General features: G+C 44.0%; 4 protein-coding genes and 1 pseudogene across 6 annotated transcripts; 4 read left to right on the top strand and 1 right to left on the bottom strand.

The window, feature by feature from the left end:
* The first annotated feature begins 1,137 nt into the window (after positions 1-1,137).
* Positions 1,138-2,802, top strand: LOC115149809 (olfactory receptor class A-like protein 4). Its single transcript, XM_029692634.1, has 4 exons — positions 1,138-1,413; positions 1,765-2,028; positions 2,193-2,447; positions 2,590-2,802. The coding sequence occupies exons 1-4, from the start codon at positions 1,138-1,140 to the stop codon at positions 2,800-2,802; spliced, it is 1,008 nt and encodes a 335-aa protein (XP_029548494.1).
* Positions 2,803-3,683: 881 nt separating this feature from the next.
* On the bottom strand, positions 3,684-4,763 carry LOC115149870 (olfactory receptor class A-like protein 4; annotated as a pseudogene).
* A 3,048-nt stretch (positions 4,764-7,811) lies between these two features.
* On the top strand, positions 7,812-10,308 carry LOC115149871 (fibronectin type III domain-containing protein 10-like). Of its 3 annotated transcripts, XM_029692679.1 has the most exons (3): positions 7,812-8,021; positions 8,271-9,108; positions 9,244-10,308. In XM_029692679.1, the coding sequence occupies exons 2-3, from the start codon at positions 8,453-8,455 to the stop codon at positions 9,545-9,547; spliced, it is 960 nt and encodes a 319-aa protein (XP_029548539.1). In that variant the 5' UTR covers positions 7,812-8,021; positions 8,271-8,452; the 3' UTR covers positions 9,548-10,308. The 3 variants fall into 3 exon arrangements, with proteins under 3 accessions (XP_029548539.1, XP_029548538.1, XP_029548541.1); XM_029692678.1 differs by having other exon boundaries at positions 8,271-10,308; XM_029692681.1 differs by lacking the exon at positions 8,271-9,108.
* A 1,256-nt stretch (positions 10,309-11,564) lies between these two features.
* On the top strand, positions 11,565-16,340 carry LOC115150632 (RNA polymerase II subunit A C-terminal domain phosphatase SSU72). The gene is made up of 5 exons (XM_029694111.1): positions 11,565-11,858; positions 12,950-13,093; positions 14,672-14,811; positions 14,971-15,089; positions 15,432-16,340. The coding sequence occupies exons 1-5, from the start codon at positions 11,779-11,781 to the stop codon at positions 15,531-15,533; spliced, it is 585 nt and encodes a 194-aa protein (XP_029549971.1). The 5' UTR covers positions 11,565-11,778; the 3' UTR covers positions 15,534-16,340.
* Positions 16,341-17,821: 1,481 nt separating this feature from the next.
* Positions 17,822-25,353, top strand: LOC115149810 (transmembrane protein 240-like). The gene is made up of 3 exons (XM_029692635.1): positions 17,822-18,729; positions 23,868-24,076; positions 25,208-25,353. The coding sequence occupies exons 1-3, from the start codon at positions 18,644-18,646 to the stop codon at positions 25,351-25,353; spliced, it is 441 nt and encodes a 146-aa protein (XP_029548495.1). The 5' UTR covers positions 17,822-18,643.
* Positions 25,354-25,946: the final 593 nt, after the last annotated feature.

Genomic DNA, 25,946 nt, shown 5'->3' on the forward strand with positions numbered 1-25,946 from the left:
TTCAGAACCCATGCATAGATTTAAAAACACTATGATATTACACACCTCTGCCACACCTCCGTTATTGGGATTTCCACCCCAAAAGCGTAACTGGTTGGCACATGCGTTTCCCCATGCTTAAAATCCGTGTGGAGAGAAAAAAGTCTGAATTCCTCCCAAAGATCATAGTCCAACGCTTTTGTTCAAACAATATATGAAATGCTTTTTAGATGATCTCTTGTCTTGTTTTATGAATGGAATCATCAAGTGAGGACCACAAACAAATACACCTCTCTATTTGTCCCTGGGGGACCTAGTGTGGCGTTATAATGAACCTAGATAGCTGTTAAGGCAGCATGATTCAATTAGGCTAGTTGATTAATCTCTTGTGTTCCATTTATATGCACTCTCAGCTTGGAAGCTGAACTCTGAGGTTGAAACACTGACATTCCCATGGGTATACCCACTGGGCAAAACTGATTGATTCAATGTTATTTCCATGTAATTTCAACCCCAAAAATCTATGTGGTGACGTCGAATCAACTTGGAAAACTGATTGGATTTGCAAAAAGTCACCAACATAAGGGCATTTTTCACCAAACTTTTAACCTAAATCCAATGACATGGTGACATTTTCTGTTGATTTAATGTTGAGTTCATGTTAGTTGACAACTCAACCAAATGTAAATCAAAACTAGACATTGAACTGACGTCTGTGCCCAGTGGGTACAGTACACCTGACCTAGCACAGGTTGGTTGGGTAACTAGGGAAAGACCCCTTTGCTGTGATTTTAGGTGGATGGGTATGACAGGAACTACTTTGTATTTGTCTGGTGTCCATGGTGATTTTACATTGGTAGTTCTGTGGGAGGTTGGGCTTGTGTTCAATGCTACAAAAATAGGGAGTGTCTATACAGGTGTAGCTATAATAGATGGGAAGCAATCAATATATGTGTTTTGCACATTTGTGTTTATGATCTATGACCAACAGGGTGTTCATATTTGGAATAAAACATCTAGCAGTGGATTAGAGGCTGCAGACAATTACTGGAATATAACTACTCTTAGAAGAAACTGGGAAAACAGGGCCCTGGATTAGGATGCAGAGAGACTGAAGAGTATTCTACCCAGGACTCTAACTCTAATTCAGTAGCTGAGATGGAGAGCCCAATTCCAGAGTTGAGAGAGTTGGAGCCAGTAGGTGTGGGGCTCCGTGTCACCACGTCTCCCACCCAGACCGCATTCTACATAATCTTGGTCCTACTGGGCATTGTGGGTAACACCACGGTGATTGGCGTGATCTTGGACAGCGTGTTCAAAGACCCGAGTGGAGTACGTAACTCAGACATCATCCTGATGAACATGGCCTTGTCCAACCTGCTGGTGTCTGTTCTGAGGAACGTCCTGCTGGTCATCTCTGACCTGGCGCTGGAGGTAAGGAGCTGGATGGGACTGTTACAGGGGTCGGGCACTGTGGTAGGGGGTGCCATGAAGAATGAGGGCTGTATGTGGGTGCTTGAGACAAGGAGGCAGGTATGCTGATTGTGTGTGGTTTGGGCTCTAAGTAAAATGGTTGTGATACTTGAGATATGGGAGAGATTTGGGCTAGTCTTTGAGTAATGGTAGTTTAAAATGCAAAGGTTATGGAGGGTGGTGTGGCTGTAACTAGTGAAAAGAAAGCAATCTGACAATATACCATGCCATACTTACTGACAAGAGCATTGTTCAGGTCGGCACTATAGTGTACACACACATAAAACCTCACACCCAGCTCTCTCTCTTTAGCTGAACACTTCCAGAGATGGGTGTCACATCCTGATGGGGGTGTGGGTGTGGCTTCGCTCAGTCAACGTGTGGTCAACACTCTTCCTCAGTGCTTTCCACTTCCAGACACTGAGGCGCGTGGCCCCTTCCCCTGGGACTGTTCACGGACCCCGCAGACCCCCCAAGACCCTTCTGATTAGCCTGGGCCTCATCTGGTTCCTCAACCTGATCTATGCTATACCTGCACACATCTACTCTACCAAGGGGAACAATAACAGCACAGAGGTAGGACCCTGATTCAATACAAGTGGAGAGATAGACAATTGTGATGTGTATTCCTCTTTGAATTGTGGGAAAATGTCTTACACCCTTTCTCTACATTCTCTTCCCTCCCCATCCCATCTCGTCTCCTCGTCTCCTCTTCCCTCCACGCCTCCTCTCTCCTCCAGACCCTGATGTTGGTCAGCAGCACCACGCGCCCCCTGCTGGGCTGTGTGTGGAACTTCCCATCCAGCTACAACGGCCTGGCATACGCCACCACCTCCATGGTGATCCACGAGATCCTGCCTATCATCCTGATGGCCATCACCAACCTGGGCTCCCTCTACACACTCTACACCCACGGCAGGACCCGTAACCCAGCACACATGACCCAGGACGCGCCCGTCATCAAGAGGATACCGGCTGAGAGACGGGCTGCCAAGGTGAGAGAGACTGGAATGATTCAGAATGATGGCTTGTTGTGTGTGGCCTGCCGCCTGGTTATTGTGGATGGAAAGAAGTACAACATGTAATTTGGACCTGTAACATTGTTATTGTTGTTAAAATTAGGAATTTTCTCTCCAGGTGATTCTAGCCCTCATCGTGCTCTTCATTGGGTCTTGGGGAACCAGCATAATTTCTATAAACTACTTCAACTACAACCGAGGTTTGTCAGCCGGGTTCCTCCTGGTTATAGCTCGCTTTGCCAACACCATCTTTATCGCCATTTCGCCCATCGTGCTGGCACTGGGTCACCGGCGGCTGCGTGCTGTCATTAAGTCTTTTCTTACTCACTGACAGATCCCACACCCTGACACACACTGCAACAGACATTATGGGGAAGTCAGTGGAATAATAATAGTACACTTGCCTTAACATAGCCTAACAATACATTAGAATTACATGGTTGTTGGCATTCCTCTCTATACGTTGGCAACCATTTGATTCTCTTCCAGAGGCAGACTGTTTTAACATGGCACCTATGAGAGACAAACCCATTCATTTATTTTTTATCACAATTTCTATTGATTCATCAGTACTGAGGAATAGCACTGTCAGTTGTTCGGAGGAGTTTGATAGAAAAGGTTGTAGAGTTCATCATTGGAACAAAATGTGTTAATCTGTACATGTCAGTGAGACTACGTTAACACAATTTATTTCTGGCAACCTGCCCTTTTGTGAGCGACAGAATGTTTTTGATGTATAGACTGTACGTGAAAGGGCACTCCTAGCTATAGATAGTTGTTGTTACATGTTCTGTCTTGTTTGCTCTTTAAAAAACAGTCAAAATAAAGGCCTTTATTTGTACGATCTCTCAATCTCTGAGACAGTTTATGCCAGAGGCTCGAAGCTCATTGAGAGGGAGTGAACAGTCCAACAGGATCTGTCTTTGCAGAATGTGAGAGCTTATCACAATATCTCAACACTCCAGATCTTAAACATTCCATTACTTTAAGGTATTGATTGGATGGGCTATTACTTATTTATACAGGATTTTTATATATATGTGGACATTTAAACACAGAATGAGGGGAAGGCAAGCACTGGTTATTTAATTATTCCATACAAAGTCGTACTCATTTATTCAGTCACATATTTATTTTAATAGTTTGATATTTGCTTCAAGTCTCTCCTGTACTTTGATTACTTTTCTCCTACTGAATAGTGAAAACAGTTTATTTTACCTTCTTTCCCATTGTGTCTGGAGCTTTGCATTCCTCCACTATTTCCTCCTGTTGACATTTGACCCTGTCAGCACAGTCAACAATAATCCACGGTGATCCTCCTCCTCAGCTTGTCATTTCCCAGAGCCACCACCATGGGGCTGAAGCCCACAAACAGAGAGGTAGAGAAGTGGGACACAGTCAGCAGCCCCTCCGCATGGTGCCCCCCGTTATGGTTGTAGTACGACACCATCGCAACCTGCAGGGCCCAGCACACCACAAACTGCGTCATCATGACACATGACTACCCTTGCGTTCACTGACCACATGACTATCCAGCTCTCCCTGCATCCCTCCCCCTGCCTTGCCCGTCGTGCTTGGCCAGTGTAGCCAGGTTGGTGCCCACCATCAGCACCAGGGGAGCCACCTTGTTGAGGGCCAGGGAGGAGGAGGCGAAGGCTGAGCCCTGCTCCTCAGAGGGGAAATCCCACACACAGCCCAGCAGGGGCCTGGTGGTGCAGCTCATGACCATCAGCTCCACCATGGCGTTGCCGTGGACCTGGGTGGTGTTGACCAGCACCAGCAGGGAGAAGGCCAGGTTGACCCCGTAGACCAGCTCCAGGCCCACCCACACCCTCTTCCTTTCACATTGCTGTGCTAGGGGCCCCACAGCTCCTGGCGTGGGCTGCAGAGTCACTCAGCAGCCCACGGCCCGCCACTACACCCACAGCAGCAAGAAGAGGTGGCACCAGTCCAGGGCCAGGGACATGTCCAGACACAAAGATGGGCACCGTGCGGAACAGAGACGTCAGCAGGTTGGCCAGCGACAGGTTCACCAGGATTGTGTCAGAGGGAGGGAGCCAACAAGACAGACTTTTAATGGCCGACGAACACCTGAGAGAGAGGGAGAGAGAAAGAGTATAATGAACTATTATACTAATTATGTGATGTTATCTCAGGCGGAGATATTTCATGACTATTGACAGTTAGGGTTCTATTTCTCCTCACCTCATGGATGATCAGTATGTTTCACAGGATGCCAGAGAAGACCAGCAACCCGAACAGAATAGCATCTACAGTGAGGACCTTTGACATCGTATCCTCCTCAGCATGGCGCCACAATTTCTTTGTTATTCATTGCCTACATGTATTATTACTATTCTAGGATCTCAATTCTACCTCTGCCTCTATCCTGTTAATTGTGAACTATTTATATAGACACCTACACGCACTCATACACAAACAAAGCCATCCCAAAAACAAACTCAGCATCTTCAGTGTTGCTGACCTGGCTCAGGGTAAATTTACTCCAATCATTTGTCGCCTAGATAGGCCTTCCATGCCCTTGCCTGCTGCTTAGGTATGCAGATTTGTCACTGCATTGGCCAGCAGCGAACACACACCACTTACACACCACTGGTTCCCCTTTTGCTGGTATAACAGCCTCCACTCTTCTGGGAAGGCTTTCCACTAGATGTTGGAACATCGCTGTGGGGACTTGCTTCCATTCAGCCACAAGAGCTTTAGGGCGGTTGAGCACTGATGTTGGGCGATTAGACCAGGCTCGCAGTCGGCGTTCCAATTCATCCCAAAGGTGTTCGTTGGGGTTGAGGTCAGGGCTCTGTGCAGGCCAGTCAAGTTTTTCCACAACGATCTCGACAAATCATTTCTGTATGGACCTCGCATTGTGCACGGGGGCATTTTCATGCTGAAACAGAAAAGGGCCATTCCCTAAACTGTTGGCACAAAGTTGGAAGCACAGAATCATCTATAACGTTATTGATTAAGATTTCCCTTCACTGGAACTAAGAGGCCTAGCCCAAACCATGAAAAACAGCCCCAGACCGTTATTCCTCCTCCACAAAACGTTACAGTTGGCACTATGCATTGGGGCAGGTAGCGTTCTCCTGGCATCTACCAAACCCAAATTCCGGAGTCCAATGGTGGCGAGCTTTACACCACTCCAGCCGACGCTTGGCATTGCGCATGGTGATCTTAGGCTTATATGTGGCTGCTTGGCCATAGAAACCCATTTCATGAAGCTTCCTACGAATAGTTATTGTGCTGAAGTTGCTTCCAGAGGCCATCTGAAACTCGGTAGTGAGTGTTGGAACCGAGTACAACTATTCAGCTAATAGCTAAATCCACTAATTTGCAGGGGTGTCCACGTATGTTTGTATATATAGTGTATCCACTCATACCACACAGACAGGTCACATCAACAAGACATGTGAGGCTGACTAACACCTGAGACCATCTATACTATAAAGATGCACGGGGGTTTCATGCCAATCTTAGCTCATTTGAGAGAGCGTTCAGCCATGTATTTCTTTGTTGCCCTTTAACAAACCTGGCTGTAAGTTGTCAATTCAAACAAATAAAACATGGCAAAATCGACCCATTTTAAAAGGGGTATGTGACTGTGGCAGATATCTGTTGGCCCATACGTGTATGTTTAGATGTTTGTGTGTTATGTCATCATCCTGCACATTGTTATCTCCCATTGCTCAGAGGGGCGGATCGTAGAGAGTCATCATTAGACTCATTTACCCAGCATCCCCCGGGGGCTTCCCAGCGGTCTTATTAAAATCATCCCCTCCACTGATGCTGCACACTGTTCCTGTCCTCTCCCTTGGCACTACTACCTTGCTGGTTTGCCAATTTTTTCCTTTTGGGAATGGACATCCAATCACCTCCACATAGAACTGCTGAGTCAAAATTGATCAAAGATTAAATGTTCTCAAATTAAATATCTTCACAAAAAGATATGAAGCTTTTTGTGACCATTATAACTGCCAGTAGGTGTTGTTAAACTGTGAGTTTTATTACCTATAAGATGATTAGCAATGAATGTGTATTTAAATTGATGTAATCCAGCTCTGATTATCCTTGTTCTAATTCTCCATAATTATATACTATTTTAAAGAAGTTATAAAGAGGTTGTTTATCTAACCAGACATTAATGTTTCAGCAAAAACTTCAGAAGTGTTTGAATGTGTGCAAAAGAAACCCAGGCTTGTTGTAGAATGTTGTAGACCGACTATCAATTATTACCACTTGAGGTCCCTGTACACTCTAAAAAGAAAAGGTTCCTGGAGTAAGAGGTTCTTCAAATTGAAACTGTGGGGGAGCCTCTATAAATTCTTCAAATAACCCCTTTTAATGGATCCTCGAAGAACCCTTTCAATAACCTTTTGGGGTTCATTTTTTAACTACCCCACACTCCCCTATTATTATTATTAATAATAATATGCATAACAACAAGAACAATAACACAATATTTCAGTTGTCAGTGTTTATTATGATTTTAGTGGCAATGCAGAATAAAAAAATCTAAATATGAGGTAATAGGTGATCAGTTCAGTCATCTGCACCCAATACAGCTAGCCTTCAACATATTATTATAGCCTAAATATTCTTAACTCTTTGTTGATTGATATCCATCGAATTGTGTCCATTTCTGTTTTAGAAAGATTTGCACAAATATGAAAAGATAGAGAGTATAATCGTAAAACAATATGAATGTAGATCATACAAGGGACAACCCTTGTACCTGCTGTCCTTTCAAATTCAAATCCAAGTTGGGCATTTAGGTTCCTGCAATAACCCCCACCAACTAAGGAGGTTCCTTGATTCATTTTCAGTGCCAAGAACCCTAAGGGTCTTCGAAGAACTTTGAGGATCTTAGAAGAACCCTTGTTGAACTCCTGATTTTTAGAGTCTAGGTTTGGAAATCGCATCACATCAAAACAAACTATAGCCCTACATTTCAGCTTTACATTATAGCCCACTACTGACAATATCCAGATGTTCGTTAGTATTGGTAACATCTGCCTATATCATGATGAATGTGATAGAAACTCTTATCAGAGTTTTTTTGCTACAATTTTGAATAAGTATGAATATATCATGCTTAGGCTATTACAAGCCAATTATGCCTGAAAATAAGAAACTATTTTTTGCACAAAACAATCTCATTATATTGCATTTCCAATAATCTGCCTGACTTGATAGCATGGACAAAAGACTACACACAGCAGCATTGAAGACTACAGCCTAGCACCCAATGTGGGAGTAAGGAGTGGGAGTTAACTGGAGGAAGGTCGGTTGGGTGGAAGGATGGAAAGGCACACAAAACAGAAAGGGTGGCAGGGAAATTAAGATTGGAGTAGGGACTTGAAAGGATGACTCATGTAATTGACTGCTGATGACTACGCTACAAACATACTGACAGACACAAAAACACACACTCTTCCCCACGACAACATCACAGACAGCCAGACAGGACAAGACTGAGACAAATGTACCTGAAAAGATAATTGCCGCCGTCTTCGTTCTCGAAAACCTAGAAATGTAAGTTCTCTTCTCAATAGCCAAATTCCATCTTACATGTATTGCCCTTTACGTTAACCATTCTAATAAGCGGTGTGACCTATTTATTGGTCTGTTGAGTTGCGTGCGTAACCAACATGTGGTGTATGGCTTAAAACAAAGCATGCGTAAGTGATAGCAGTCTGTCTTATTCTCTAAAAGTGTGGTCTGTATCAATCATCGATCTATTATTGTATGGTATATCATTTTTATTGTCCGATTATATCGCAGATTGTTCTCGTGCTGGCCATCGGGGGAATACAGCGCTTTGATGGTGGTGTAGGACTGTGTTATGGAAGCCACCTGCCCCCATAACTCTCTTTCTCGCCTCGGATCTCCGCCGACAGTAACGGTGCTGTCCACTATGCATTTGCACTAAATACAGTGAAAGTGAACTGGTAAGAAGAGAAGAAATGAGAAGAAAATCGCTGGTTGCCTTCTCGGCAGTACTGTTCTGTCTGTGCCGCGCGACAATCGTCTCCAACGCGCAAACATCATCCACATCATCAGAGAAGGGAAGCGAGAAGGACGTGGGTGTCTCCCCAATCTCTGGCCAACAGCATATCTACAATGTTGATTATTTCAGTAAGAATGAAACAATGGGCTCACCAAGGCGGCAGGGGGACTTCAGCCATAGGAATGGCACTTCCTCCCTCAAAACCAGCAGAGGCAATACAGGCACCACTATGATATTTGGCAGGCCAGACCATGTTCAAGGTGGAACAGGGTGGGCCATGGACGGAGGAGTGGCACCAATATGTGCCTACCGGGTGATGGAGGAGGGAATCGGGGGGCGGCTGTGTTTTCGACACACACAGCTGGGGTTCAGGTGTCATCGTGGAGACTGCCGGACTGTTCCATCTGCAGGAGGGTCCCTTGTGGCCAACGTTCTGACCAACGGCAGCGTGCTACTACAGTGGACATATGAAGATCTGAGGGGAGAGGCTCAAAGGACAACCAAAGGAAACACAGCTGGACATGACCTAGATAAACAAGAGACAGAGACTAGAGGAACAAGTGTAGAGGGACAGAAAGGGGCCCCTGGGACAAGCCTTAGGGAAGAGAGCAGGTTTGTAACTGCCCCACCAAAGAGGGTATTCGGTGGACGACGTGTCAGAAGGGGTGGGTTTGGGCTAAGCTGCTGGTGGAACGGGGGCGACACACAGTTTGAGTGCGCTAACACCCATCTTGGCTCTGGTTGCAGGGACTTCTTGCTGACTGAGCTGCATGAGAATGTCCCTTACCGCATCTGCCTCCATCTGCTTGCCTCGACCCTGACCCCACCGCTCCACTCAGAAGGAGCAGGCCAGAGGGAGGACCTGGGGGACTGTGTGGAGTTCACTGTCTCACCCTTGGGCATGCAGGACATTGTGATTGCCATGACAACAGTGGGAGGAGCCATCTGTGTGATGCTGGTCATCATCTGCCTGCTGGTGGCGTACATCACTGAGAACATCATGAGCCCCACGACACAGCACTCACACTCCACATACCATTCTCACCGCTAATGTCACTCACACAAACGCGCACGCATGTGTGTGCACACACGTAACCTTATTCAGCAATATCCCAGTCATTTATTTTAATCCCACATCTAAATCAATACACTAAAAACCCATTTATGTAACATACTGTGGTTGAACACCCACACACACATAATATAAATCTCACTCGGATTCAGGGCATTGCACCTTACACACTACTAGATCTGTAAGCTTGTGGAAGAATGATGAATTAAGCCTCACAACAGACCACCACACTTTCAAATACAATGAAATACTTTTCAAATGATAGGGCTCAGAGAATTCCCTGTTTGTGTGAGCATTAATTTGTGTGTTTATTTTCCTCGTGTATTTATCTCATTAGCCTTTATGCTAGTAATCAAAGTGCTCTGTATTAGAGATAGTAAGCTGCTAGTCAGTAGGCCTACCTAAGAGTGAAACATGTTCTATAGTTGAGCAATGTTATGAACCAGTATTTAGAACAATTCCTCTTTTTTGGAGTCCAGTTATATATTTGCAGTAATTACATATGTTCAGTGGTAAGTAATAAGTGCAAGCACAGTAGGTAACTGAATTAATGATTTCTTACTTTTCACCTCAGAGAGGGTTAATTTAATTAATGTCAACATTGCACCCTCAGGCACCCAAGAATGATTCCTATTTGCCCTACCTTCTCCTGGATGTAGAGATCTATGTATACTGAACATCCCTGTTAGTGAGCATTTCTCCTTTGCCAAGATAATCCATCTACTTGACAGGTGAGGCATATCAAGAAGCTGATTAAAAAGCACGATCATTACACAGGTGCACCTTGTGCTGGGGACAATAAAAAGCCACTCTAAAATGTGCAGTTTTGTCACACAACACAATGCCACATATGTCTCAAGTTTTGAAGGAGCATGCAATCTACATGCTGACTGCAGAAATGTCCACCAGAGCTGTTGCCAGAGAATTGAATGTTAATTTCTCTACCATAAGCCAACTCCAACGTTGTTTTAGAGAATTTGGCAGAACATCCAACCGGCCTCACAACCACAGACCACGTGTAACCACGCCAGCCCAGGACCTCCTCATCCAACTTCTTCACCTGCGGGATCGTCTGAGACCAGCCACCCGAACAGCTGATGAAACTGAGGAGTATTTCTGTCTGTAATAAAACCCCTTTGTTAGGAAAAACTAATTCTGATTGGGTGGACCTGGCTCCCCAGTGGGCGGGCCTGGCCCCCCAGTGGGTGGGCCTATGCCCTTCCATGTCCACCCATGGCTGCGCCCCTGCCCAGTCATGTGAAATCCATAGATTAGGGCCTAATGAATTTATTTCAATTTACTGATTTCCTTATATGAACTGTAACTCAGTAAAATCTTTGAAATTTTTGCATGTTGTGTTTATATTTTTGTTCAATATATGTTGTAGACCTTCGACAGGCTGGTCTGCTCTGCAGTCTGTCAAATATACTGTGCCCAACCTCTAGTTTAGGAGGCCCTGTGGAATCAATAAAACACTGCGAGCATATGATTTTTGTATGTGTTAATGGGTACAGAAAAATATTATTATTTGTGTCTATCCGTCTAAATATCCATCCATCCATTGTACAAATAAAATATAGATGGCTATGCCTAGGCTTTTTGTACAATTAATGTAGGATACATGTGGCACAGTGGGGGCTCCCAAGTGGCGCAGAGTCATCACTACAGACACCCTGGTTCGAATCCAGGCTGTATCACAACCAGCCATGATTGGGAGTTCATTAGTGCAGCACACAATTGGCCCAGCGTCGTCTGGGTTTGGCTGGTGTAGGCAGTCATTGTAAATAAGAATTTGTTCTTAACTTAATTTGCTCTGTTCTTAACTGACTTGCCTAGTTAAATAAAGGTTAAATAAAATAAAAAGTGGCAGTCTTTTCCAGCATCATCAGGGCTTGAGGACACTTGAGAAGTTTATGTTTGGATGACGTCATGCATGCACAGGAGGAAAAAATCGATTTGGTGTGAAGCCCTGCCCCCCTATGACATCAACTGTAAAACCTTGGTTAAAAGTCCCCGCCGCCATTTTAACAGGCTCACAGAAAGAAGATTGTCACATCGCCTTGAAACGTTTATACCCCGTTGTATTTGCTTAGTTAGCTAGATCGAAGGCCTTCCCAGCAGTCTTTTTGTGATAGTTACATTTCTACCACATTTTAACTAGTTGTACTTAACATTCGATTGATAGTTATTTCAGAAAAATAGCATTCGCAATGCCGAGCCACCCGCTGCGCGTGGCGGTTGTGTGCTCGAGCAACCAGAACCGCAGCATGGAAGCGCACAACATCCTCAGGTAACATTACTGGAAGAAAACTAAACAACGACGACATGCCGAGAAGCAAGGACCTTTGATTTTCATCGGCCTGGGTCTTTTACCTGGCTGAGAGCTCACCCTCCTCGACACAACAATGGGCTCACTACGCAGACCGCAGTCTGTTTCCGGCAAACGACGCATTTTATTACAATACACAATGTCTAACTTCCATATTTACACGACAGAGACGTATACGTATTTGTTTTTGTATCAAACTCAACTAGTTCCCTGTGGCACACATGGAGATAAAGCTAATTTACTTTTATTCGCCAGTGTTACGACTACCGGAAGTAGGGCATTTTTTGTTCAGTGCAGTGGCCATCCGCATAGCTCCGTCAGTCACTAGCTGGAGGTAGCTAGATCGAACTCTGGCTAGAACTAGGCAACCAACCAGTGAACTACCTGAAATTGTAAAAATATGGTGAAATATAAAAATTAAAAAAATAGGGAGACCTGCCATGCATCGCCTACAACGTACTTTCAGGTTCGGGATTATTCCATGAAAGCGTCATAAAGTAGTTGTCACTCAACAGCCTCTACATTCAAAATTTAGAAACTTTTTTGGTAGGGTTAAGGTCAAATCAAACGCAGCCTCTACATTCAAAATGTAGAAACTTTTTAGGTAGGGTAAAGGTCAAATCAAACGCGATCGAGCGTTGCTTTGCGTAGATGCGAGAGAAATAGACTTGCTTTCTAATTTGTAGCGCATGAAGCTTTTGACGGCGTTGTCGTTCGCGACCAGTCTTTTCTCGCTTCTACGCGAAGCAATGCTTGTTCGCGTTTCTTTTGATTTGGCCTTAACACTAAACAAATGTATCTTAGACTAATTTGTCATTTTACTGAGTGAATAAAAAATAAAAGTAGGAAAATCTCCATGCGTGGAGAGAAAGGTAAGGAGAGCCTGCCTATTGGGGAATGACGCCTGTTATATGGCTCTTGAGATGAGATTACTTTATTGATGATGACTGATCCACACATTTCCCCTTCTGTGGTCTGTATGCTTTTTGTCTTGCATGTGCTGGTCTGTAAGTAACCATTCCCCCCCCCCATCATTTTCTTTGTTTATACAGCAAGCGAGGCTTTGAAGTTCGCTCTTTTGGGACAGGGTCCCATGTGAAGCTACCTGGTCCCGCACCGGACAAGCCCAATGTGTACGACTTCAAAACCACTTATGAACAGATGTACAACGACCTGGTCCGCAAGGACAAGGAGCTGTATCCCCTGCACTCTTGCATTCACACACAGACACAACATAAACACAGCCCTACATCTTCATGTTTCTTTTCTCCAGTGAGTTATTCTCTTTATCTTCACAGGAAAATATACAGAATTAGAAGTATGAAATTGTTAAGGCTGATTGAACAGGGAAGTATTTCATAGTGCTTATTGTTAGGTGATTTTGTAGTAAAGGATGTCCTTCACTAACCTGATCTCAGATCTGTTTGTGCTCTTGCGAACACCATTGCTGCCCATGTTAATCCAAACATTGGCATGACAGAATGACAAGAAGCTGGCATGATAGCACATACAGACTGCCACTCAGGCTAGTTCATTACATCTATTTTGAGATTTCTCACATGCTGTCACAATGCTTTTTTTTTTAACAATGGTGGTGTGCTTGGAATATTTAACTTTCAGCAGGTTTCAACATGTAAACATTAGCCATTTGCCCTCTATAACCAGGTAGGTTGCTTCTGGGCCCAGAAACTAACACTTCTAGGGAACATATCGCAGTGTTTCCATATCAGGACCTGGATGTAGACTTTAAACAAAAGAGGAGGGCTGGTTTGTATAACACTATATGTATTCGACCCAACTAGTAGTCAGTGTAGTTTTTTAATCTTGCATATTGTTTAGGCAAGGGCATTACTTTTGAATGTGAACATTATTTCCTTCTGTGCTGTGTTAGTATATGCTTTCACATGTAAAGAATTGGAGCCCCTCCCTCCACTACAGGGCTCTCAACCACACTCTTCAGAAAATAAATTAGCCATTGGAGCCAACTTCTTTGAATAGGTATACATTCATATGACAACTCTGGAACCCAGATAGACCAACCTTAAATGGACTCCTACTCCCTTTACACCTGAGATCTGAGAAAATTAGATATGTTTAAGCACAAAGGTGAAAAGGTGGAGCTATTACCATATTGTAGATGCCTATTAAATCCTCTCAGATCTACTGAAGCACATGGTGGGGTAGGAGCTAGCGATCCATTTGGGATTCAGCGTATTTAAAACATTTTAGTGTTGGAAGACATGCTCAGTTGTGTTTTGGGGTGGGTATGGTTAAAGAGGTATGTTTAAATGTACAAAAAGTGTATTTTTGTGCAAGGAGATCTGCATGCTAGTAAAAATTGTTAGTGGGAACACCATAGCACTCCTTTCACTGGCCAAGTCCCTATTTGGGAGTATACAAGAGTGGGACCTTATCCTTACAATGCAGGCAAGGATTGGAGATCATTTCTGTAATATTTTCTTGACTGTTCATCTTGGTCTTTGCTCTAAAAAAAATAGCACATTTTTTCAATTTAAATTGAGTAGATAAGGTAGGTGACTTCCTAGAATATTGCACTGGTAGTTCAAGTTATTTGAAACCAGTTATAATAAGAGTTATTAGTTACATTTATTAGAAGCTTCCAAAGATCAAATATGTTTTGAGTGAGTTTGGGCCTCTAGGGGGCATTGTCTTGAGTATTCACAGTGACTGACTAACACCTTAAGTTTCACATGTTTGAGGTCTTGTGTGTTGGTCCTTCATCTTGCTGTGTTCCTTGACCCTGAGCACCTCAGATACACACAGAATGGAATCCTGCACATGCTGGACCGCAACAAGCGGATCAAGTCCCGACCAGAACGCTTCCAGAGCTGTAAGGACCAGTTTGACCTGGTCATCACCTGTGAGGAGAGGGTCTACGACCAAGTGCTAGAGGGTGAGAGGGGACCTGGGACAGAAGGGGGGGTTGGGGGCTTCTCATGTGAAGTTGTGAAATATCAATTAGGAATAGTGAATACACATCAAATAAAGTTACAGTCTCGGGCTAGGTCACTCTGGATTCATGTTGATCAACGATCACTATTCTCCCACTCAGACCTGAGCTCTCGGGAGCAGGAGACTTTCACGCCGGTTCATGTCATCAATGTGGACATCCAGGACAACCACGAGGAGGCCACACTGGGGGCTTTCCTCATCTGTGAGCTGTGTCAGTGTGTGAGTGTCTCTGCCTGCCTGGCCACCAGCAACCATTACCACAGGATTACACTGTTACATTGTCATAGCATGAATATCAGGGATATATGGTAGTATGGGTACATAGTGTCACATTGTTGCTACAGTGGGATTTGTGTTTCTGCAAGATACATAGTGTATCTGACCATAATGATTTGGAACGTAGGTGTGCAAATTATTTTGGTGATAAATACATGCGTAATGTTGTATGAGTAAGTGGTATGTCACTGTAATTCTATTACACTGAACCCTAAAGTGTATGGATGTCTTGCCTTGACCCATGTAGCAGGTGTTGTATGTCTGACCGTCCCTTCCCTCTCTCAGATCCAGCACACGGATGATATGGAAAACGAGATGGACGAGCTGCTGCAGGAGTTTGAGGACAAGAGCAACAGGCCTTTCCTCCACACTGTCTGCTTCTACTGATGCCCATGATACCAAATCTGCAGTATCATACGCCCCCTGACCAAACATGCACGTTTATACACAAACTCATGCACACTTCCATATACACTTACTGATTAACTTTCACACACACACCCTCTGCTGTTGGTCAGGGCTGAGGGGACAGGGATGAATGCTCTGTGCGCTCAAGTAGGCAGGCTCATCCCTCCTGCTCTGCCTTTCCTCCTCAGGGCCAAGGTGGGCCCAAGGTCCTCCCCATCCTACAGTGAAACCACTGACCCGCCTTCCCACAAAGAGAAATGCCCCTTTTGTCAAACACGTCCTCCTCTACCTCTAAAGGAGGATGTTTTTCTAAGTCTTGCCCAGTGATGCTGATTGCTGAGCAACAATTAATTTAATTCATTTTTTAAGAATGGTGAATAGATATTGTTTTTATGAAGTATGATTTGTCACATTTACTCTTGATGGTGGAGAGTAGTATTGTTGACACAGATGGGATAGAGTGGAGACTGGTTAGGCATGAATGTGTTTCAGTGTGTGAATGTATACCAGTAGTTAATTAGGAATTCATCAAAATAGGGGGATAATAATGAACCAAATAGAGACCACGAGGTTCTCTTTTGCCCTCGTTCCATTATGTTTTGATTCATGTTTAAAAACTCAGAAGATCTGCTACCTTTTCAGGGTGTAATATTTTTTTTCTTTTGAAAACTGAAAAGAATGAAAATATTGTAATTATTTGCAAGCTGAGAGTTCAGTCCAGAGTGCCTGAATATTTCTGTATGTACATATGAATCCATTAAATGAATAAACATCTCTAGAAAAACTTGATTAATTGACTTATTTTTAGTGCATTGCACAGATCCTGTATACACCACTGCATGCAGATGGAAGATTTTAATCAACAAATGTATCTTGTAAAGGTTCTATAGCCCATTGACCGCATTCATAAAGATGGGAAAAAAATGTCCTCTTCCATCTGCTGATGCTCATGTCCATGGCGACATGATACTGTGTATACCATTTCAAATATGTGTTTTATCCCATGCAGTTACCCATGGCGTTAACAGCATGCCCAATAAAAATGTTCAGTCCTGAGCTTAATCCAATTTCACTGACTAATGATGAGCAATACAGTTGTTATATTCGGTGCACAGAAACAATTGAGTGGCAGGAACACAGTAGCCTGGCTCACCTTGAGTTGCACATGGACTATTATAATGTCCGGGAATATTATTTGACTGATTCAGCAGTTTGTTCATACTGGGAGAGAAGAGGAAAGGATGGGAGGGCTGTAAGGTCACTGATTTATGGGTAATGCGAAAAGAAAATCACCAGAGACAGAACTAGGGTTAAAGTGACATTCCCATATCCTAACCTCCCTCTGTCATCTCTAGTTTATTTATTTATTTCACCTTTATTTAACCAGGTAGGCAAGTTGAGAACAAGTTCTCATTTACAATTGCGACCTGGAAAGTGACATAAATGGATAAATGACCTTGTCCTGGCCTTACAATAGGCTTATAAGACCAGGGTGGTTTGGTTTGTCATGGCAATATAATAAGGCAAAACCTGATTCTGTGACATTTTAGATTTGAGGTGACTAGTGTAGAACTACGCTCGTCATGAGGCTGTTCATGGTGCTATATCGTTAGCTGGCACGCTTCGCGGCGCTGTCCATGGTGCTGAATTGTTTATGTGTACGACCTTATAAGGAGACACTGGTTCCACGCAGGTTAGAGTCAGGACAACATTAAGAAAAAGCATTTCAATATGTGACATTCTATTATCAACCATGGCCGGCACAGGGCTGGCATTCCCGGGGCCCCAATCCACTCAGGCCCAGTTCATCTTCCTCTTGTTTGCTTTTCCCTGATAGACGTCGGCAATAAAGTGAATGTGTTGTCACAAACGAAGCCCAGCCCAACAGAATGGTGTAGAATACATATTTGAACTGCTGATTGTCAGAAAGAGAGAGTTATGACCAGTTATGTTAATTCGTTGTTAATTTATGTTGAAGCATGCTATCATCATTATCATAAACTAAACCCTTGACATATGTATAGACGGGCCTACTAAGCTTTTTGGGGTGGAAATTTGGGGTGGAAATTGATTCAGCCTATAATTTGTTTCTCTGAAGGAGCCTAAAAATGCCTCCGCTATTATCAACTGGAATGCACAGTGGGAGGCTCCGTATTCTCTTTCAGCTGCACCAAAGTAGCCTATCCTGTCGGACTATGAGAAATGATAGATAGCCTGACAATGAACAAACACCTGCTAGAGGGAGCTAACACGGAAAACGACCTGATTGGAGAAGAAAACACGAATCGATGATTCCTTGCCTAATGCTAGTGGATGCGTCCAGGTAAATAGGCTACACCAGGAACTGTGCAGTGGCTGGCATCACAACAACGCATGGATCGTGACTTCGTCCTGATATCAACTGTGTTGTCGTGCTCTGGAATAGCCTAACAATCATTTTCTGACATACGCTACAGCTTTCACACCACGCCTCCCCGTTGCACGCACCTCGATTAACCATCTTCGCTGGTGCACAGAGTGCTTTTCAAAAGGGAGCGAAATGAGACTGGTCCTCATCTCCTCATGTCGCGGAGAAAGGAACATCGGATAGACGATGCAATGATGGGTAGTTGGACACTGATGCTGCATCCATGAGCGCCTTCACTTCAGGGTGTTGTTTTTGGCACAGGTATCACAGGATAGTTCTGGAGGGAGAGCAAAAAACTGCTGTTGGGAAGTTTTGATTCAAACGTGCACAACCGCCACGATCTTTATGGTTTTGAGGGATTTATTTGTGATGGTAAGAAGAACACCGTTATCCTCATTCCCCACACTCCCTCATGTGTAACAATTGAATCTGTTCAAAGCTGTCAAATGGATATTTCAAACGACCTATACATCAACGTGGCCTACATGAGGCGAAACAATCAATAAACTGTCAAGGAAAACATTTTTTTCTGGAGTAACGACACTTAATTATTTTTAGAATTTACATTTTTGTGTGTCATCTACCTGAGAAGTCGGGCAACATATGCTGTTATGGGAATGCGGCTTGTTTTGTCCCAGTTGACTTCAGTGGTTCTTTTCAGGCTGTAGCGTGTCTAACGGACATGAACGCGCTACTGGACCGCTTTCACAACTATATTTTACCACATTTACGAGGGGAAGACCACGTCTGCCATTGCAACTGTGGAAGGTAAAACAAACTTTCCAAAATTATGTGATTTAATGTTATGCAAAACAAGAGCACACGTAAACCGTTTGTTTAAAACCACACTGTAAAACCAAGTGTTTAGGATCTGAGCACATAACTAAACCCTTTTCTGCAACACTTTTTAAACGCATCAAGGCATTTAGAATATCAATGATAGCGCGTCACAGTGTTTAGATTGTAAACACCAGAACATGTTTATTCGTTGTAACACTTTTAAACACATGAACACGTGTATTCAGCACAGGGCGTTTAGGTTTTAAACACTAAACACTGAGGGTGTTATTTTAACACTGTAGGATAAAGTCATATTTGCATTCTTCCCAGCATGCCTTTCAAGTGAATGTGAGAGATACCCACCAATGACTGTATTTGATAGTGACAGATAGTGACAGAGGCATGGTTGTTGCATTCAATCATTTATATTCCTGAAGCCTTCACCTAGTGACTGCCTATGTGAATGTGTTAAAATGAAAAGTAAACCCTTTATGAAGACAAATTATACATTTATGTGACGTGTCACACTGTGGGAATGTAGACCCAGTCATTTCCATCATGTACAGGAGCAAAGTTCAACAAAGTTCAACAGCTGTTTCATACATCGTTGATGTACAGACTGTAATGAGATGATAAAAGTGATAGGAGATGCTGTAGGCTACATGCAGATAATGCATTATTCCAGATGCTTTGCATCACTAGTTCACCAGTGATCTCTGAGGTGAGTCGACATAAACAGAACTGTCAACATTCTTTATCTTATAAATAACAACAAAATGTTGATGGACCATCCATTGATAGACCATGTCTGTAATCCCAACATGTTTCAAGCTGACCACCACTGTTCCCATGAGCTCCAATGTAACCTGCCTAAATGACTATCGCCCTGTATCACTCACATCGGTACTTATGAAGTGCTTTGAAAGGCTGGTCATGTCACACATCAATACCATCATCCCAGACACCCTAGACCCACTCCAATTTGTATACTGCCCCAACAGATACAAAGATGACACAATCTCAATTGCACTTTACTAAGGACATAACATTGTCCACACACCCCCGCACAGTCATGAAGAGGGCACAGCAGTGCCTCTTCCCCCTCAAGAGGCTGAAAATATTTGGCATGGGCCCTCAGATCCTCAAAAAGTTATACAGCAGCATATTGGCTGGCTGCATCACCACTTGGTATGGCAAATGCACCGCCATTGACCCCAAAGCGCTACAGAGGGTGGTGTGGACAGCCCAGTACATCACTGGGGCCGAGCTCCCTGCCATCTGGGACCTTTATATGAGGCGGTGTCAGAGGAAGGGCTGAGAAATTGCCAAAGTCTTCAGCCATCCAAGCCATAGACTGTTCACTCTGCTACCGTCTGACAGACGGTACCAGAACATCGGCTCTCGGACCAACAGGCTCTGAGACAGCTTCTACCCCCAAGCCACAAGACTACTAAATAGCCAGTCTGCTAAATATCCAGACTGCTAAAATCTTGTACTGATCCAACGCACACTCACTAGACTATATACTGTATACAAACCATATACACACTCACTCACACACATTATATTGACACTCCCACACAAAACCCACACACATTCACATACACTGCATATGCATATGCACACACACATAACACACACATGCAGACCGACACAACACAAACACACATACATACACACACTTTTACACCCATCATCTGCTGCTGCTGCTCTGGTCTTTAGGTTACTCTTATTATTATCTATCACTTTACCTTGTCTTCATGTACATATCTACCTCAAATACCTCTTACCTCTGCACATTGATCTGGTACTGGTACTTCCTGTACATAGCTCCATTCCTGTGTATTTTATTCCTCTTGTGTTACTATTTAATTTGTTATCTTTAAACTCTGCACTGTTGGGAAGGGATCCTAAGCAAGCATTTCACAGTAAAGTCCAGATCAGTTGTATTCGGCGCCTATGACAAAAAACGATTTGTTTTGAGATAAATAGCCTATATTTTCTAAACTAATCCAATCTGTTACTTGGACTTATTGTACCCGTTACTGAGATGGTTGTTCCAGTTTAGATATTTTAGGTAGTCGTGTTTGTTTAGTCCTTCACCATCAAATCAAAATCAAATCAGATTTATTTATATAGCCCTTCGTATATCAGCTGAAATCTCAAAGTGCTGTACAGAAACCCAGCCTAAAACCCCAAACAGCAAGCAATGCATGTGAAAGAAGCACGGTGGCTAGGAAAAACTCCCTAGGAAAAACTCCCTAGAAAGGCCAAAAACCTAGGAAGAAACCTAGAGAGGAACCAGGCTATGAGGGGTGGCCAGTCCTCTTCTGGCTGTGCTGGGTGGATATTATAACAGAACATGGTCAAGATGTTAAAATGTTCATAAATGACCAGCATGGTCAAATAATAATAATCAGAGTAGTTGTCGAGGGTGCAACAAGCACGTCCGGTGAACAGGTCAGGGTTCCGTAGCCGCAGGCAGAACAGTTGAAACTGGAGCAGCAGCATGGCCAGGTGGACTGGGGACAGCGAGGAGTCATCATGCCAGGTAGTCCCGAGGCATGGTCCTAGGGCTCAGGTCCTCCGAGAGAAAGAAAGAAAGAGAGAAAGAGAGAATTAGAGAGAGCATATTTAAATTCACACAGGACACCGGATAAGACAAGAGAATACTCCAGATGTAACAGACTGACCCTAGCCCCCCGACACATAAACTACTGCAGCATAAATACTGGAGGCTGAGACAGGAGGGATCAGAAGACACTGTGGCCCCATCCGATGATACCCCCGGACAGGGCCAAACAGGCAGGATATAACCCCACCCACTTTGCCAAAGCACAGCCCCCACACCACTAGAGGGATGTCTACAACCACCAACTTACCGTCCGAAGACAAGGCCGAGTATAGCCCACAAAGATCTCCGCCATGGCACAACCCAAGGGGGGGGGCGCCAACCCAGACAGGAAGACCACGTCAGTGACTCAACCCACTCAAGTGACGCACCCCTCCCATGGACGGCATGGAAGAACACCAGTAAGTCAGTGACTCAGCCCCTGTAATAGGGTTAGAGGCAAAGAATCCCAGTGGAAAGAGGGGAACCGGCAAGGCAGAGACAGCAAGGGCGGTTCGTTGCTCCAGCCTTTCCGTTCACCTTCACACTCCTGGGCCAGACTATACTTAATCATAGGACCTTCTGAAGAGATAAGTCTTCAGTAAAGACTTAAAGGTTGAGACTGAGTCTGCGTCTCTCACATGGGTAGGCAGACCATTCCATAAAAATGGAGCTCTATAGGAGAAAGCCCTACCTCGAGCCGTTTGCTTAGAAATTCTAGGGACAATTAGGAGGCCTGCGTCTTGTGACCGTAGCGTACGTGTAGGTATGTACGGCAGGACCAAATCGGAAAGATAGGTAGGAGCAAGCCCATGTAATGCTTTGTAGGTTAGCAGTAAAACCTTGTTAGCAGTAAAACCATAGCAGTCATTCTGAGTGCAGGTTGTGGGTAATAAAAGAGTACAATTCTTGGGTATCCTCCATCTGGCTGGATTCCGATAGGAATTACTAATCACTTCACAAACCAGCATATTGTGACTTGCAGGTCTGATGTGGCCCATGAGCCAGGATTTTCAAACCACAATGTCAATAACTAGGTCATAACTAAAGGTCTTGTGGGATTAATTAATAATCTTAAGGATTAGCCCCTTTTTTTTAAACATTTTTGCGTAAAATGACATACCCAAATCTAACTGCCTGTAACTCAGGCCCTGAAGCAAGAATATGCATATTCTTGGTACAATTTGAAAGGAAACACTTTTGAAGTTTATGGAAACGTGAAAGGAATGTAGTAGAATATAACACAATAGAGCTGGTAAAAGATAATACAAAGTAAAAAACAATCGTTCTTTTGTATTTGTTTTGTACCATCATGTTTGAAATGCAAGAGAAAGGCCATAATTCCAGCCCAGGTGCAATTTAGATTTTGGCCACTAGATGGCATCAGTGTATGTGCAAAGTTTTAGACTGATCCAATGAACCATTGCATTTCTGTTCAAAATTTTGTAACAAGACTGCCCAAATGTGCCTAATTTGTTTATTAAAACACATCACTTGTCAAGTTTTCCATCAACTCCTAAGGTTTCCGTTTACTCATTCAGATAGAAAAAGATGTGGGAGTGGCCTCATTATTATATTTCCCAGCATGCTTTGTTGCATGTTGATTTTAAGAATAGTTTGTTTTAATATCTCTGCTTTCTCATGCACATTGATTGATTAAGTGATATTATACTATATTGATTGACTTGTTTGTGCTCTCCACATCCTCCTTTTTTTGTTGGCACATACAGTACCTTTCTCCCTTGCAACTCTCTGTCCCCTGGGGACAGACGCTGTTTTAATGTCTAGTTTTTGGTTGTTGTCAACTAACGAGAATTCAACATGAAATCCCCCCCAAAAATTCACGTCATTGGATTTAGGTTAAAAGTTGGGTGAAAAAAAGACAAAATTCCCTTACGTTGATAACTTTTTGAAAATCCAATCAGTTTTCCACGTTGATTCAACGTCATCACATTGTAGTTGTGGTTGAAATTATGTGGAAACCACATTGATCCAACAAGGTTTTGTCCAGTGGGTGCCCACGTCAACACTGTTCTTGCTGCTATGGTTTCTCTCTACTGGGAGTGATTCCTGCAGCTGGTCCACATGCACCCCCCCACGCCCCACCTCCCATGGGGCAGCGAGGCCAGCTGTTAGTGATGCGTTTCCTGTGCTGCCCTCCAGCTGCAGCTGTTCACCGCTCAATGATGGGGCTGACAGCAGCACGCCCACCCAACCTCATCCATCCATCCAACCATCCCACTCACCCACACACAGCGCTACAGCGAAGTATATAGAACCACACATAGCCTAACCATATACAGTCTTTGTATGGTAGATTTAATTACTCCCTTATGTCAATGCATCTTCCTCAATGCAATTTTTACTCCCCCCCGTCCTCCTGTCCCTCCTCTCGCTCCACTCCCTCCCATTTTCCTCCCTCCCCACTCCACGTGTCCTGCTCCCTTATCTCTTCTCCTTGTCTCCTCACCTCACCACCTCCCCTCTCCCTCTGTCACCTCCCTCTGGGCTTCAGGCACCATGTACACTATGTGATCCCGTATGATGGGGACCAGTCTCTGGTGGACTCTGCAGAGAACTACTTTGTGAGTGACAGTGTGACCAAGCAGGAGCTGGACCTGATGCTGGGGCTGCTGCTGGGCTTCCTCCTCAGCTGGTTGCTGCTGTGCCTGGACGGGGCACTGCACGCAGCCCTCAGACGTTGGAGGGCCAAACAGCCCCACGGTGAGTCAGCACGGGGCCACAACCCCACAGGCAGGCTCTGAGAGGCAGAGAGACAATGTATGGGGAGCTGGTCTCAAAAGCCTGACACAGCTCTGAGTTTTAAATATAGCAGCAGTAGAAAGTTAGTAAGGAATACAGATGTTTTGTTCATGGGGTGGGGGTAAAAATAGGATGTTCTTTGGGTTAGTGAGGGAATGTACAGGAGAACAAATGTCTAAAGGTGCAGAGGTGTGATGTCTCAACTTTGAATTAGCCTTGTTTGATGAAAACTGCAGTATCGTGAGCAGCCTCCGTTCCGGAGACTACAGTACAGTGTGTAAACCTGTCTACGGTTCAATGACTTTTATAAGTGTGACTCAGCCACCGACCCACTTTATCACAATATTCCCCAGCTTGCTGCTGTTTCTCTATTGATTTCCTAAAATTCATTTTGGATCAGTGTTTTTCAGGCTTATATATGACAGTGGGAGTCCCCCCCCTCCTCATATTTCTACATTAAACTGTTGGCACTGATAAAGTCATCAAACATCCTTCCCCTTTAGTCTAGTCACAGTTTTTCCTGTGTGTAGAGTTTTCTCTTCATATTTCTACATCCAGTTGTGGGATTAGTATAATTCCCAGCCAGAGCTGCTTGCCGTGTATGAAGTGATGGGGTTGGTTGGTGTAGAAATTAGTCATGTATAGCTTCATGTCTTTTCAAATTCATCTTTCCTCTAATGCACACACACACAGCGTTCATTTGAGTGTCTGTGGTTTTAAAACTGTGAGTTCAGAGTAGACTTACTGCAATGTTTCAGTGTCTTGTGATTTCTCTTTCTTCTCCCTCTCCTTCGCTTAAAATTCAGTATTTATCTCTCACTCCCATCTCACCAATCAAATTCATGTTGTTTATTTCTGTCTATCCTGTGAAAAGTTTGTGGGCTTTAGTAGTTTGGTGGAGTGGTCTCGTCCTCTCTCAATCTCCCCCTCCCACCAGTAACCGAAAGGTGGCTAACTTGAATCCCAGAGCCAGCAAGTGAAAAAATGCATGCACACTCGCACACAAACTAAATGGAGGACACATCCTTAATCTTTCAATCAATGTCGTACATCTTCCCCAACCCCCATCTTTTTTTCCTTTACTGTGTCCAGATGCGTTCTCCTGGTCATGGGTTCCCCGCTTCTGTAACCTGGGGAGACGGGTGCACATGAGAAAGCTAGAGGACTCAAGTGGGAACATGGTGCACATTAAGCAGAAGCTGTACCACAACGGACACCCCAGCCCACACCACCTTTGAGAGCCATGGACAACGGACACCCCAGCCCACGCCACCTTTGAGAGCCATGGACAACGGACACCCCAGCCCACGCCACCTCTGAGAGCCATGGACAAGGGACACCCCAGCCCACGCCACCTCTGAGAGCCATGGACAACGGACACCCCAGCCCACGCCACCTCTGAGAGCATTGGACCTGCTGACAACTGACCAACCAGACTCTAGACACAAGGGCAGCTAAACAAAGACTATCCAAGATAAACCCTTCAAACCATACTGTTTCTTATTGCCACTGGATAAAGCACTTTAACTGGCCCAATGGCCTTCACACACAGTGCAAAACTCCTCACCGTCCATATTTGTCTTGACTGGAAATGATTTAATGTAAAAGGATGTAGGTAATTGAGGGTCCAGTTAGTAGTGGGGTAAGCAATTTGATAAAAGCGTGTCAGTTTTTCAAAATAGTGTATATATATATATTTGGTTTTAGAATGTCAATTTTGCTGGAAGTGGGGATTGGGTGTATATTTTGCTTGGGGTTTGTCAGTTTGTAGAACAGTTTGTTTATTTTGCCTGAATATGCCCGTTTTGAAATAAAAATATTTATTTTGCTT

Source organism: Salmo trutta, chromosome 16 (genome assembly GCF_901001165.1).
Source record: "Salmo trutta chromosome 16, fSalTru1.1, whole genome shotgun sequence".
Lineage (NCBI taxonomy): Eukaryota > Metazoa > Chordata > Actinopteri > Salmoniformes > Salmonidae > Salmo > Salmo trutta.

What these genes read in the sequence shown, in the direction of transcription:
- LOC115149810 (XM_029692635.1), top strand. Translation starts at nt 18,644, where the DNA reads ATGAACGCGCTACTGGACCGCTTTCACAACTATATTTTACCACATTTA. An exon ending in TGCCATTGCAACTGTGGAAG is followed by an intron (nt 18,730 to 23,867) that starts GTAAAACAAACT and finishes TCTGGGCTTCAG; the next exon opens with GCACCATGTACACTATGTGA. An exon ending in GAGGGCCAAACAGCCCCACG is followed by an intron (nt 24,077 to 25,207) that starts GTGAGTCAGCAC and finishes TACTGTGTCCAG; the next exon opens with ATGCGTTCTCCTGGTCATGG.
- LOC115149871 (XM_029692678.1), top strand. Translation starts at nt 8,453, where the DNA reads ATGAGAAGAAAATCGCTGGTTGCCTTCTCGGCAGTACTGTTCTGTCTG.
- LOC115149809 (XM_029692634.1), top strand. Translation starts at nt 1,138, where the DNA reads ATGGAGAGCCCAATTCCAGAGTTGAGAGAGTTGGAGCCAGTAGGTGTG. An exon ending in TCTCTGACCTGGCGCTGGAG is followed by an intron (nt 1,414 to 1,764) that starts GTAAGGAGCTGG and finishes CTCTCTCTTTAG; the next exon opens with CTGAACACTTCCAGAGATGG. An exon ending in GGAACAATAACAGCACAGAG is followed by an intron (nt 2,029 to 2,192) that starts GTAGGACCCTGA and finishes TCTCTCCTCCAG; the next exon opens with ACCCTGATGTTGGTCAGCAG.
- LOC115150632 (XM_029694111.1), top strand. Translation starts at nt 11,779, where the DNA reads ATGCCGAGCCACCCGCTGCGCGTGGCGGTTGTGTGCTCGAGCAACCAG. An exon ending in GAAGCGCACAACATCCTCAG is followed by an intron (nt 11,859 to 12,949) that starts GTAACATTACTG and finishes TTGTTTATACAG; the next exon opens with CAAGCGAGGCTTTGAAGTTC. An exon ending in CTACGACCAAGTGCTAGAGG is followed by an intron (nt 14,812 to 14,970) that starts GTGAGAGGGGAC and finishes TCTCCCACTCAG; the next exon opens with ACCTGAGCTCTCGGGAGCAG.